General features: G+C 45.0%; 1 protein-coding gene across 1 annotated transcript in view; it reads right to left on the bottom strand.

The window, feature by feature from the left end:
* Cachd1 (cache domain containing 1) overlaps positions 1–14,947 on the bottom strand; it is a 230,744-nt gene that overhangs the window by 41,052 nt on the left and 174,745 nt on the right. The window contains exons 6-9 of the mRNA XM_006974048.4: positions 12,715–12,859; positions 11,833–12,049; positions 6,920–7,069; positions 2,035–2,268 (exon numbers count right to left, since the gene is read on the bottom strand). Of these exons, the coding sequence (XP_006974110.1) occupies positions 2,035–2,268; positions 6,920–7,069; positions 11,833–12,049; positions 12,715–12,859 (746 nt within the window). The remainder of the gene's footprint in view (positions 1–2,034; positions 2,269–6,919; positions 7,070–11,832; positions 12,050–12,714; positions 12,860–14,947) is intronic.

Raw genomic sequence — 14,947 nt, 5'->3', positions numbered from 1 at the left:
ATACTTAAATGAACATTAATCATTCCAGTGTCCCTTTTTACAGGGGTCGCCTGAGACCATGGGAAAACACAGATATTCACATTGTGATTCTTATAACTAGCAAAATTACAATTATGAAGTAGCAATGAAATAATTTTATGGAGGGGGGGGGTCATCACCACACCATGAGGAACTGTATTCAGGGGTCGCAGCATCTGGAAGGCTGAGAACCACTGTCCTAGACTATGCAGATTTGTGGACCCACTCAGAACAGGACCCACTCAGAACAAAAAGGGATAAAAACTGCAGCTGTTACGTTTCTGTTTTATAAAAAAAAATATGCTGGGCTGGAGAGATGGCCCAGCCAGCAAAGCGCTTGACACGTGAGTGTGAGGATCTGCATCTGGGTCCTCAGCACCCATGTGAGGAAGCTCAGTGTCACGACATGTGTCTGAAATCTTAGTGCTGGGCGTGCAGGTCCTGGGGGCCTGCTGGCCAGCCAGCCTAGACATGTCAGTCAACTCCAGGGAGAAACTGAGGGGGAAAAACGGTGGAGAGCAACTGAGGGAGATTCCTGACATGCACCTCTGGTTTCTGTGTACACACACAGCACTCACAAGTGAGCACACCCTACACATACGCACATACACACACATGTATGCATATAGCACAAGAAATCAAAAAAGCGCATTTCCCCATCTCCAGAACCCATCTCTGCAACCTTGCTCCCTTTTAGGCCAGTTTTCCTTGCCTAGCTACAGCTGCATCTGCGAGAGTTCCCAGTCAACAGGAAAACCAGACCTTGTTTGTGATGTCATCCGTCTGCTTAATAACTAGCTGCTTCTTTTAACCTTCACTGAGAATAAGGGAGGGAGGCTCAGTAAGAAAATGAATATTAAGCTGAGTGTAGTGGTGCCTGCCTTTAATCCCAGCACTCGGGAGGCAGAGGCAGGAGGATCTCCGAGTTTGAGGCCAGCCTGGCCTACAGAGTGAGTTCTAGGACAGGCAGATATACACAGAGAAACCCAATCTCAGAAAAAAGAAAAAGAAAAGATTAGAGCTGGAGAAATGACTCGGTACTGAAGAGTACATGCTGTTCTTGCAGAGGACCGGGGTTTAGTTCTGAGCACCCACATGTCAAGTCACAATTGATCATCACTCTAGTTCCAGAATGCACATGCTTTAGACATGTATGGAAGCAAATCAGTCACATACATAAAATTTTAAAAATGTAAAAAAAGCATTAAAAAAGAAGATTCAAAAGATTCCATTTTTCCTGAGAACCAACCTACTATTGGCCAGGCATTTTATAGATATTTTATATATATTACTGCAATTCTTCTTCACAATTACCTTGACAGAAAGGATTCCCATTTTCTAGGTCAGGTGACTGAATCATGTGACAGTTAAAGCCATTACTCAACATTATGGTCTGGGTACTTGTGGCATCAGGATGGTGGTGATAACAGTAAAGGTGAAATAGTGTGTTAAAAAAGGGAATAAGCAGTACTCATAACTGGGTAGCATGCCAGCCACTGGTATATGTCTCTGTATATGTATATATGTAGGTATCCATCTTAATCTGTATATATTCATGTATGTGTGTGAATTAATCCTAAAATTTCCCTGATTTATTATCCCTTTTCGAAGATGACCAAACAGAATTAACAAGACGAAATACACTACTGAGGACAAGGACTTAGGAAGTGTGGGACCTAAGAGCCCACCCACCGCCAAATCTTTGTGTTTCCCTATGCACTGTGACACAATGCTACCCTTCAGTGTCACTTCCTAATGGAGCGTCCTCAGGAAGATGCATCGGGAACTATCCCTTTACATCCTTTTAGGCTGGAGCAAGGAGGAAACATCTGACAGGAGCCAAGATGAAAGGCAAAGAGTGTGTTCACCTTTGTTTTTAAAAAGATGTTATGTGTTAGAGCCATGTGGCAGGTTAGGGGGCAGGCATGTTTCTGTGGGGTTGGAGCAGGAAGGGTACACCTTCCTGTTTGCTCCTTCCTTTCCTCTCCCATAGGAGGACATTCTCTCTGCACTTACCATCCCCCATCTCGTCAGAGAAGGGGAGGCTGAAGACAGCCTCGTCAATCATCCGGTTGGGAAGGTTAGTGTAGAACCTGCCAACTGTGGTCTCCAGGTTGCTCAGCTGGTTCAGCACCATCATGCTGCCCTTTATCACAGGCAAGGCTGTCCGGTCCGGGATCCCATATTTCCCAGAGTTCTGTTCAGCCAGATCCCTGAGGAACGCCAACTCCTTCAATCCAGTCACCCCATCTATAAGCAAAAACAAGAGGGAAGCTTGGTTATTTCTAGGCAACAGTTGGCCGTTTAGATCCACCGTGGATACAGGCGAGGTCTGGCACAGGTCGTGGTGGTGCAGGCCTTTGATCCCAGTGGGGTGGGGGTGGGGGTGGGGAGCAGGGTGTACTGGGGTGATCAAGGCAAGCGGCATCCACATAGTGGGTTCCAGGACAGCCAGAGCTACACAGTGAGACCCTGTCCCGAAGAAACAAAACCCAGAAACAAATAGATGAAGTCCTGCATGTCCAAGGGGGTCCATATTTGGAGGAATAGTATGGACCCAGGATGATACCGGTTCCCACTGTAAAGCAAAGGCCGAGGCATGGAATTTCTTCAGTCAGACACACAAAGGGATTCTTCAAAAGGCAGTGATGGAAAACACATGGGAAGCGAAGGATGTGCCCGTCCTAAACATTTAATTATAAGATTTCAATTCTCTGCTGCACTTACTATCTGAAAGCAAAAGCAACAGTTAACGAGTCTGCATTTAATTCACAGCAGCAGGTGACCTTTGGAGAGTTTTAAGGACTTTACCATTCCATTCCTTCTTTGCCTGTAAAACCACTTGCTAAAAAACCCAAGAAACTCAATGAAAGAATTATGGTCTGCATTTAGCAATGCTTCTAAGCCCTCTTCTTCAAGCTCATTTTAATTACAAATGTCTTTATGCTTGATATTGTTAGGATAATACTAAATTTGATTTATTTAATGTGTATTTTTTTTTATATTTACAGGGTATTGAAAACGTTGTAAGAAGATTTAGGCATAGTGGGATGTATTGTTCTACAACATCTGTATTCCATAGTACCAAAATAAATTTAATAAACCATTTTTTTTCTTTTTTTTTTTAGTTTGCTATTGTTGGCATACAGTCAAAAGGATTAGTAACTGATCTCACATGGGCACCACTGTAAACAAGTTCAAGTGCTTTCAGCTGGTGGCGAGTCTCCACCACTGCCCTTCCAGAAGATTCTGTCTGCTACTCTTGAAGGTTTCAACAGCAAACTCTGAGCTATTCCATTGTTAGACGAACCTGAAGCTTTCTCGGGTCACCTACCATATATGCCGTGATCTTTTCACCCACGGAGTGAGCGTGTTTCTAACATCAGAAGTTCAATTCTAGTTTACCAGGTAGCAGCAAGAGTTAAGGGATCATCTTTCTTCCTTACTTTCTTTTTTTTTTTTTTTTTTTTTTTTTTGAGACAGGGTCTTACTATGTAACTCTGGCTGGCCTAAAGTTTGCTTTGTAGACTAGGCTGGCCTTGAACTCAGAGATGTCTCTGCCTCTGCCTCTTGAGTGCTAGGATTAAAAAAAAAAAAGTGCCACCATGACTGGTTGATTTCTTTTTAAAAACATTATACCTAGATAAACTTGAATTCCACTGCACTCCTTCAAGGCGAAAGGAAAGAAATAAATTCCTGTGGCGAATCACTTGAGAACCAGGTAACTGTTCCCTTTGCTTGGCATAGAGCTGAGATTGGGGTGAGGGCTGAGGGGATCTGTTTTAATGTAAAAGACATGACTGACTCTTGACCTCATCTCAAGAGAGGCTCAGAGAGGTAGAAGGATGAGAGGAGACAACTCGGGCAATAGATGTATTTCCTGTTTGTCTAGTGTTGCTCTGCTCTCAAAGTGTCAACAAGTGACAACCCTAGATATTTGCTAGGCATGGCAGGACAGCGTGGGACAGGGTTGGGTTGTTGACACTCAGATTAGTAAATACACTGGGTTGTAAACCCACCAAGATGGGCATGCTAGAAACCACATTTCCCAGAGTCCTCGCTGCTGTATGCTCACAAATTAAAGACTCCAGAAGTCAAGTTTTATGAAGTGAACTGAGAGATGGTGTGAGAAACTGATAGAGACGTCAGAATGTTCCAGTTTGAACCACTCTCTCTACTCCTCATTAAGCCTCCTCTCCAAACTTTGGGCATGCTCACTACCATCAACCCCAGGTAAGTTGTCTAGCTATTTCATGGAGAGCAATGGCCATGAAAAGCCAACAACCTTCCAGAAATTTCTATACTGCAACTTATAAATTGTCTTCAGTGTTCCCAGCTTTCACTGCAAGCTTGATGATTAAACTTGTGAGCTTTCTGTTTTGTATTTTTCCATTCACCCCAGCCATAGTCATATACCTCATCCAAATTCCTCAGAAAATCCAGCTCTTTCAAACTTTCACCCATCTGCAATCAAAAGTCATGGGAAGACCACGTCTGGGAAAGTGGTTACACAGACAGACAGACAGACAGGCAGACAGGCAGACGGACGGACGGACACACACACACACACACACACACACACACACACACACACACACACACACACACACACACACACACACACAGTTCTTTCACAGGCTCACATTGGCCTTGCTTCCCTATCTGAGCTCTTGGAGGATCTAGTGAGGGAGAGTGTCTGCTCCAGCGAACAGCAGTCAGAGAACTAGTAGTGACAAGATATATCTGGTAAGACAAAAGAGAGAAACTGAAGAGCTAAGGATGGGTGAATGGAGTTAACCAGAGGTTTTATAGTGTGTATTTGTCAGGGGTATGGCAAGTGTACCCAAGACTCCGATTGAAGGATTGGTGCCTGGACAGGTGATAACTGGGGACTTTTATCCAGTTACTTCCCGTGGGTCTGCCTCCTCCCTCCTCTCCTGCATTTAAATCACCTGTCCTCCCTGTTGGGAGAACTGAACGAGACTGACCCCAGACAGCAGAGATGCCCTTCACTGTCAGCGAGGCTGAGTGACAGGAAACACCATCACTGCCCACTCCGTCCCCAGGATTTGCTAGGCACCAAGCTCCATGGTAACTTAAAATCTCTGACTTATTTATTTATGTGTGTGCTTGTAGGTCCGTGTGTGAGGCGGCCACGGAAACCAGAAGAGGGTGTCAGATCCTTTGGACCTAGAGTTGCAGGTGGCTGTGAGTCGCTAATGTGGGTGCTGGGATCAGAACTCAGGTCCTTTGTAAGAGCATCAATCACTCTTGACCTGTGAGCCATCTCTCCAGTCGCTCTATATTAACTTTCAACATACACCATGCTGTTAACTTTCCTAGCGGATCCATCCTTCCTTCCTTCCTTCCTTCCTTCCTTCCTTCCTTCCTTCCTTCCTTCCTTCCTTCCTTCCTTCCTTCCTTCCCTCCCTCCCTCCCTCCCTCCCTCCCTCCCTCCCTCCCTCCCTCCCTCTCTCCCTTTCTTTCTTTTTTTTTTTCAAGACGGGGTTTCTCTGTGTAGTTTCGGTGCCTGTCCTGGACCTCACTCTGTAGACCAGACTGACCTTGAACTCACAGAGATCCACCTGGCTCTGCCTCCCGAGTGCTGGGATTGAAGGCATGCACCGCCGCCACCACCACCCTGCTCATCCTGTTACTTTTTATACTATGCAGTCGAGTTGATTATCCTCACCTCATAGATAAAAGAGAGGTCTTGAGCTGGCACACACCTGCCACCTCAGCATGCAGGAGGCTGAAGCAGGGCCTCATGTTTGAGGCTAGCCTGAGCTACATAGTTTGGGCTACATAATGAGCTGTTGCCTGGGAAAACAAAAAGTTGAGGTCTAAAGAGAGGAAGAATCTTGCCATGAGCCCATGCTGGCGAACGGTGGCTACAACTGTGGCAGCCTGTGGTGAACCTGTACCTCCTCAGGGTGGTCCATAAGGCATAGGCCCAGTCTAACTCCAGAAGAACAGATTCCTGGGTCCCTCCTAAGAACAATATCTAGGATTTACATTTTGGGGGCATTCTCCACATAACCCTTAGAACATCAAACTGATAATAACCATTGTCCCGAAATCAGCATGGGGTATGGGGTGGGGTCGAGTGTACAGAGCTCCTAAATGGGACTGGCTGCATTCCCCTGTCTCTCAGCCACAAGGGAAGATAGCATCCAAGTACCCAGGCTGAGGCCCTGAGGGGGAGATCCATGGAGAGAAAAGCCACATACAAATAGGTGTGGTGGCACCACACCACAGAGGCATAAACCAGGGCTGTCCACATGCTGGAGGACAGGTGGGTAGCAGAAAGGTGAGTGTGGAGTCGTCCTTCAAATATTCCAATTTTCTAAACCCATCTACCAACATGTAGCAGCGAAACTAGTATTTCAATGAAAACTGGCTATAATACCCCAGGGCTGCTCCAAGTGTGTGATGTCTAGAAAGGCCAACCCTCTTGACAGGCCTGCACAGCAGGTCCTTGAGACCTGCATTGGACAGCCGAGGAAGCTGGTTCAGGCTCAGGTATGGTTCTGCGGAGAATTAGGCTATCAGTATGCTTGAGAAGGCGAGCCTCTAGGACAGCGCTATGGCTTCCTGCAACTCACGGGATCTGTGAGTATCAAGCTCCCTGCAGTATCCAAACCTCTGATGACTTAGGATACAGAGGAGAACTGGAAAAAGGAGAGGGATGCAAAACTGCCAGACCACAGAAGCAGAGGAGAGTCAGGAACCAGCGTTTGGCTAGGCAAGGTCACGCAGCCCAGCCCTGGGTACGAAGAGCTGCTGGGGCCTTGCCTGATAGCATCATCAAAGCAGGGCACCGGCCTCTCTTTCTCTTTCTTAAGCAGCTACGGTTAGAAGGAACTTTCATCTGAAAGGAAAATCTGGAAGCACTGCCTACCATTCATGAGGGCATAGGTAAGAATCATTACGGAGTTGTTCAGAAAGCCATTTTCTTCATTGATGACGCGGAGAGTTGCCTTTTTATCTTCTTCGGAGGAGTCCTTTGATGTGATGCCCGCTGACAGGTAAATAATGACCATGTCTGTATCTAAACAAAAACACACAAACCGAGGTTACATTCAGATTCTGGTTAGAGGGAGCTCTGTAGTTTTCCCAGACTTCCCCACCCAAAGGACCTGGCTGGCCCCTTGTGTCCTGAGCCTTTCCCATGCGATGGATGCGCTGGCTTTCATCTTGCTAATTCCTTTTCCCTTCCATCCTGGGCTCTCTGGACAGCAAGGCCTCACTTATCCAGCGCAAGACGCTCCTGACACATTTACCAGATGAAAGACAGCGATTTCCTCCAGGCACCCACGCTGTGTTCATTTAAGCCAGCCTAAAAGGAAATCTCCCCAGCTTCTGAAATGAGGATTCAGAATACAGCTTATCCCTTCCCCAGTCATACAGGGCCATTAACAGGAGCCACACTTTGGGGGAGGGGGGGAACAGACATGGCTTTAAAGTGGAGGTTCTTTTAGGGCTTTGCAAACATGAAAAATGATTTGCCAGACCCCAACTCCCGACAAATACAGTTTGATTTGGAAAGCTTATCAGTGTAGCAAAGCCAAATTATGGATGCAGAAGCACCATGTGCTCTAAACTGCTACTATAAACTGCTTAGTGTGTCTGGGTCATGTAGGCAAAGGTAGTCATCTCTTCATATGTACAGTTGGAGAAATGTCCAGAAAACGGGACAGATACCCGTACCAACTTCAAGAAGCTGCTGGGAGGAATGATGACTGGTCAACTGAATGAATGGGTAGGCAAACAAGAGGGTGATGGCCCAAGAGGGCGGGCGGTATGTGAGAAAGAAGCCTCAACACGCATGGGTGTGCACTCCTTGATCGGTCTGGGGATGACTTGTGATTTTAATTCAAACCACCCTCCAAATCAGGCCAAGGAGTGAGCGAGAAGTAATTGTAACTGAGTGAGAAGTCCTTCGCCAAAGTGGACTGACTCAAGAGAAAGAGTGGCGGGCCTGGGGAGACAGCTCAATGGGTGAAGTGTACTTCCAAGGTAACACTTCAAAGCCAGGGGAGGTGGTATATAACGACAATCCCAGGGCTGGCAGGTAAACACAGGTGCATCTTGGGAGCTTATTGGTTAAGCCATTCTGGTCAGGAGGACAAGCTCTAAGTTCACTGAGAGACTCCGTCATCAAAAAATAAGGAAAAGGAGCGACTGAGGAGACATCCTGCCATCCATCTCTGGCATGGGTTGCTGCCAGGTTCCTGCTCTGTTGCCGCACGGTGCAGTTTTGCCGCAGAGTGGCTGCACATCGGCTGCACGCTGCTGTGTTGTCCCGGAGCGCTGCAGAGGTGCATTCACACAGAGACACACGGAGGGAGACGGAAGGGGGATGGGGATAGTGGACTGCCTACCTCTATGGGTAACAAGGAAGGGATGAAAGAGAGCTGGGTTTCTAGATTGCTTTCTAACACAAAGGCCTTTGGGTCAATAGATGGCTTTTGGACACACTATAGGGAATCTTATCCCTGTGTACAGAAATACGTGTATACACATGCATTCCTCTGGGTCCTGCTGCTATCATTTCACTGGGGCTACTTTAGAGTAACCATGGCAGGCAGCCTAGTTGCTTTATGAACTATCTCATGACATGGGTGCCCTTGGGAAGCTACCTTCTGAGGGAAATTGGGATTTAACATCATCAAAGGTGATGGTGTTATGGTTGTGTTACAAAGCAATATGTAATAAATACAGTTGCCATTAAAATTATCCTCACAGAGATATACAATTCTTGAAGTTTGTAAAGTTCCACTTTAGGTTTTGAAGTGTTTATTGCTACGCACAGAGTAATAACTTATGTAGGATCAATGCTATAGATAACCAAACTGAATTTAGAAAAGTTGGACTAATAACAAATACATCCTCTTTACTACTAGCAAAGCCAAATAGGATGCTTGGACTTTCCTGACTGCAAATGTAAATGTCATTGGAAATCAGGAGGTGAAGGCTGATGTAAAAATAAAAATCCTTAAGTTTTAGGAAAATTCCCACATTAATACTAGATGTCAATATTTTCTCAGTTGTTACTATATTCCTGTATATTACTTTACTAGAGTCTGAAATATCTTACTTAAGCTTCACACTAAAACTAAATGTCAAACAAACCACAGCATGAAATAGTTCCTATTCTTACTGGCGGGGATACAGCTGTATCACAAGCTCACACAGTATGAGGGAAACCATCTCTTCTTGGCAAAGGTCCTATTGGTGATAAATTCTGGGATGTACCTGGACTGGCCCCTAAACAGAACCCTTTTGATTTGAATTTTGCCCACTGCCTCTGTGAATGTCCTTGGGGGCGGTTGTAGAGCAGGGGCCATGACTGGAAAGGTACAAGGCCCAAGCCCTTAGCTTCCTTTACTACCTGGGCACAGTTTATTTTCATCCCACAAAAATTATTTTGCAAAATTCTTACTAGGTCTGCCCAAACCCTATTACATTATCACCTAGTCCTCAACCAAGCAAAACTGAAGTTGTTTTTCCATTGGTAGTTAACATACATACATATATATATATATATATATATATATATATATATATATATATGAAACATTTTTTTCATATAATTTATTTTGATCTGGTTTCTCTTCTCCCAATTCCTCCCTACCCATCCAATTCCATACCTTTTCTTTCTCTTTTGCTTTAGAAAACAAACAGGCAAACAAAAAACAAATAAACCAGGATAAAAAAAAGAAAAAGCACAGCTAGGTGGTGGTGACCAAAGCTTTTAATCCTAGCACTTGGGAGGCAGAAGCAGGTGGATCTCTGGGAGTTCAAGGTCCACTTAGTCTACAGAGGAAGTTTCAGGACAGCTAGGGTTACACAGAGAAACCCTGTTTTGAAAAACAAAACAATAACAACAAAAAAAGAAAATGACTGTAGCTGGAAGTTTTCCTGTGTCCTACTTGGCCCTGAGGTGCCACAGTTGCTTATAAAATAATCACTCAGAGGCTTATATCAATTACCAATTGTGTGGCCTATGGCAGGCTTCTTGCTAGCTATCTCTTTCATCTTAAATTAATCCATTTCTATTAATCTATGTATCACCACGTGTTCTGTGGCTTTACCTGCATTACATGTTGCTCCTTGGACAGCGTTTGGTGTCTCCCCTGACTCTGCCCTTCTCTCTATATCTCTACTTGGATTTCCCACCTGGCTGTAAGTTTCTTGCCATAGGCCAAAACAACTTTATTTACTAACCAGTGAGAACAGCGTATATTCACAACATACAGAAAGACATCCCACAACAAACCACCCCCTCAAATAAAAAAAAAGAAAAGAAAAAAAAGAAAGAAAAAGCACAAGAAACACACACACACACACACACACACACACACACACACACACACACACACACCATAAAACACAAAATCTGAAACCATAATATACAAACAAAAGATCAGTAAGACAAAAAACTCCCAAACATTTGAACATGAGACAAAAAGTCTATAAAAATACCATTAACTTTGTGTTAGCTATCTACTGCTGGTCATGGGGCCCACCCTTAAGTGTGTTTAATACATCCAGTAGGGAAAATCATTTTTTCTTTTACAAGTAGATGTCAATTGGAGATAGTGTCTTGGTTAGGGATGATGAAGACACCCCATTTAGGACTGAGTGTTCCAAGGTCTCTCACTCTCTGCACATTGTCCAGTTGTGGTCTCTGTATTTGTTTCCATCTCCTGCAAGAGGAAGCTTCTCTGATGCTGGCTGAACAAGGAAGTGAGCTGAGTCCCAGTCTGGGGTGCTCATGTGACAGTTTTATTAGGTTTGTTCTGACTTGGCTCTTTGTTTACTGTATTCTCGGAGTCACCCACTGGTGGGGATGTATAACACTGGTAAAGTTAGAGGTGGCTAATTTTAGGGATTTGGGGACTCTGGGACTCTCTCTTTAAGTATCTAACTAGCATGTCTTGGAAATAACATCAGAGGAAAAAACAATTCAAATTTGAGCCCTGCACATACAATCAGATCTACCCTTGAAATCACTCTCCTCTTGCTATGAGATGATTCCCAAACACCACACCCAAACAAACACATAAGAAACAACCTAAAAGGTTAATGGTATTCCTTATGGATCTACCGAGGCAGTGAAAAAGGACCGTACCGTGGACGAAAGTTTTAGATTCTGATTAGTACAAGAAAGAAAGAAAGAGAAACAAAGGAAAGCAAGCAAGCAAAACCCAACCCAAAACAGGATGCATTAAATTTTTTAAATAAAGAAAAATGGCTACAGATTTTTAAGTGTAAAAGGAGAAATAAAAGAATCCTTTGAAAAGTTTCAAAGCAGAGTCCTATTTCAACTACACTTTTCCTTCCTTTAGCATGCATCCTTATTCCAGATTTTTCTCTAACACACGGAAATTAAATTAGAGTGCCTTTGTACATGGGAAGGGTGTGCTCATCTAAATGACAGCTGGTTAGAAAGGAGGGATCAAGGCAAGAATCCTTGTTGTCCCCTCCGGAGCACATGTACACCAGCACGGAACTGCCCCAAGCCCACAGAGAGGCAAAGCCAACAATTAACATTAAAGAGGATGTGGCTATTCCCTTGGGAAATAAGTGAGGATGTGTTCTTAATAAAGGGGCAGGAAGAGGAGGCTCTGGGAGTCTAGAAGTCCCCCAGACTGACCATGGTAAGATGGAAAAGATGAGAACACTCATTAGATGGCCATGAAGATAGCACATGATAATTTTATCTGAAATCAGTTGGAAAGTTTCCCCTCTAGTTTTGAACTATGCAACCAGCCCATTACCGTGGCCATCTCTCATAAGTGCACTTACTTGATTGGAACCGAGTGTTATTGCTGGTGCTTCGAATCAACTGGAATGCTCTGTGAAACCCCACTGCATGCTGGGTAGGGCTGTCAGAAGGCTTCACACTGCTAACAAAGGTGGACATTTTCCTTTTTGTCTCACTGGTGGCCGGGGATAGGTATGTCTTATAGCACTGGTCCAGTGAGCATGTCCTGACGGCGTCTGCCACAGTCAACACAGAAATCTGGAGGACAGAAAAAACACCTGATGACCTTTTCCTCTACTATTTAAAGTTTTATTTTGTTTGTTTGAGGCAAAGTCTTCCTCATGTTATTATTGTTGACCGCAAACTCTTGGGTTCACATAGTTCTCCTGCCTCAGCCACAGTGCCCAGGCTTGGATGTTCAGGTAGCAGGGAAGCCTCACTTGGGAGAAGGCCTATAGAACAGGTTCTGACTTTAAAAATAAATGCCCGAAGTCATCAACCTGTCAAATTTGAAAAGAATTTGGAAAGAAGAGAACCCAAGAATCTGGCCTTTGAGCCAAAAAGAAGTAGCAGCACAGTGTTTGCATATAATACTTAAAACAACAAAAACATCCCTAAATTCATGCAGGAAAAAATGATGGCAAAAGCTGCCCATCTTGGTTTTCATACTGGAGACCAGCGTAGGGAGTAGTGTGGTCTCTGTGCATTTTCAGCGATGAGGTTAGAGAAAAGGTCTTTGGTGATGGAAACGTCACAACACTCGGGCTACACGACAATGGTATGGACACACTGGTGCCATCTGGTCCACTGGTGACAGAGATGTCACTATGATGCCTCTGACTGAATATAATAAAACAAAAATAAGTGTTGGAAATATTCAAGACAGCTTTCATGCCCCAAAGGGATACTGGGATAATAATCACCTTATCATGTTCATCAATGGCACGGAGAATGACCTGAGCAGCATCCTTGGCAATCTGGAGCTGGGTGTCAGTGACTGAGGCCCCATGGTCTAGGATCACGACTATGTGCTTGGACTGCGGCCGGACAGTAGAGACATATATGGGCCTAGAGAAAGGAAAAGGGTGTTAACACAGCTGTGAACACTACAGATGTGTGGGCTCCCCAGGGTGTATGGGTTCTTCTAGGGGGGGGGGGCGCAGGTGGAAGTGAGTTCAGAATGGAAGGGGGAGGGGCATTGAAAAGAACGGGACCGTGAAATTCCGACTTTAAAGACGTGAGCACACCTTCTGAGAGGCTGACTTCTTCCACACACTTGAAAGTCCCAGCTCACTTCTACAGGGTCCAGGCTTTCCACTCACTCATTCTGCTTTGGGGAGTGAACTGCTGGCCCCTCAGGCTCTAGAGACTTGGTCCAAAGGGAGAACAAGGCCCACTTGCTAGAGTTGGCGTCTGTCTTGCAGACATACAGATGATGTTTTTCTAGCAGTAAGCTAGCCTGTGACCTGGGCATATGCTGGGCAGTTCTAGATGGCAGGTTGGCCTTTCTCTTCACATATATACACCCCTGGTTCAGGGAGCCTCCCTTTCCTCTCTATGTCTCAGTGACTCATACAGACCAGCCACCAAAACGCTCCTGAGCCGAGCATCTCAAACCATGTCATCAAAATTTGTCTAAACCTGCATCAGCCACCCTTTCCGCCAGGTGCTTGTTGGCCGACCTGAAGAATCAGGGGAATGCAGAAGTCATGGAGGGGAAATAAATGCCTCTGATCAAAGCAGCCTCCGCCGCTGCTGCGTGGACCAGGAGGGGTGGAAAGAAGAGGGTTAATGAGCTCTCTATTCATTTTAAACCTGGAACAAATTAGGGGTGGTTTCAGAAAGCAAATCGGCCTCAAGAGAATCCCGTCCATTATTGACACCTTTAAAACTAGAATTTTCTGGGAAATGTGAGCTGCCTGTGAGTCACAAAAGCCTGGGCACAAGAAATGTAGCCCAAGTACCAAAAAAAAAAAAACAAAAACAAAAAAAAAAAAAAAAAACAACCTTAAAATCTGGCCAAGTTTACACTAGCTGTTGGCAAGTCAAAAGTCTTGTATTGAGACTGCCTTAGCAGTTCCCCAGTCAGTACCACTGAGCCAGCAGGGAGATGAGATAAAAGAGACCAGGGTAGGTGGCCTCATGAAGAACCAGGAACAGAACAGTAGGACCTCCTGGCCAGCCCTACACTGACACCAGGTTGGATGTTCCTTGCATGCGTGCGTGCGTGCGTGCGTGCGTGCGTGCGTGCGTGCGTGCGTGTTCTTTTAACTAGGGGAGAGGATTTTTCTTAAAATGATGTACTGCCTTTGTCCTAACTGAATTCACCCAATGAAAAGCCCAGCAGCTTTATCTAAAGTGGCTTCAGGGGGACGTATAAATAGCCTTGTACGTTCCATGGATAAACTGGGAGGCAACCTCAGAGCTTGATTGGTTCCTTTCTCATGTGCTGTGCTCTGAAACCCACTGGAGTCTTCGACGGGTTCTAGAGAGTTTGCAAAGGCAACCAGTTAAGACAAGTCAAGAGGCAGGACTGGCAATCTATGAGGCGGGAAACATGGTCACGCAGCCAAAGAGTCAGCTTCATTCTAGGCAGGCTCGAGCTGGAACTTGCAGATGAAGGTTGAATAGTGATGAGACCCTGCCCTCCCTCCCACGAGCTGAGGCAGCGGGCCATTTAATTGGTTTCCTCAGGAGCAAAAGTCAGTCTTTGCGTCCCCCAACTAGTTCGGTGGTTCTCAACCTATAGGTCTCGCGACCCTTTGAGTATGCGTGGGGGTGTTGACTGACCCTTTCATGGGGGTCGCCTAAGACCATTGGAAACCACCGATATCCACGCTATGATTCACTACAGTAGCAAAATTACAGTTATGAAGTAGCAACAAGAATAAATTTTATAGCTGAGATCACCACAAATGAGGAGCTATATAGTAAAGGGTCCCAGCATTAGGGGTGTTGAGAACCAATGAGCTAGATACCAAAGCCATGATTTCTGGTCCAGTCTTCACGGCATATAACTGTACCAGAATATCTAGGGAAAGAATGGCAGAAAAACCATACAAATAATAACAATTTTCTCTCCTTCCTTCCTCTCCTTCCCTTTACTTTGGGAAAAATCTTGGATACAATCTGAAGGAAGGATGAAGGGATACTTTG

The sequence above is a fragment of the Peromyscus maniculatus genome, chromosome 2 (assembly GCF_049852395.1).
Source record: "Peromyscus maniculatus bairdii isolate BWxNUB_F1_BW_parent chromosome 2, HU_Pman_BW_mat_3.1, whole genome shotgun sequence".
Lineage (NCBI taxonomy): Eukaryota > Metazoa > Chordata > Mammalia > Rodentia > Cricetidae > Peromyscus > Peromyscus maniculatus.
Note: the sequence above shows the minus strand (reverse complement) of the source record. Positions and strands in the feature narration are given on the sequence as shown.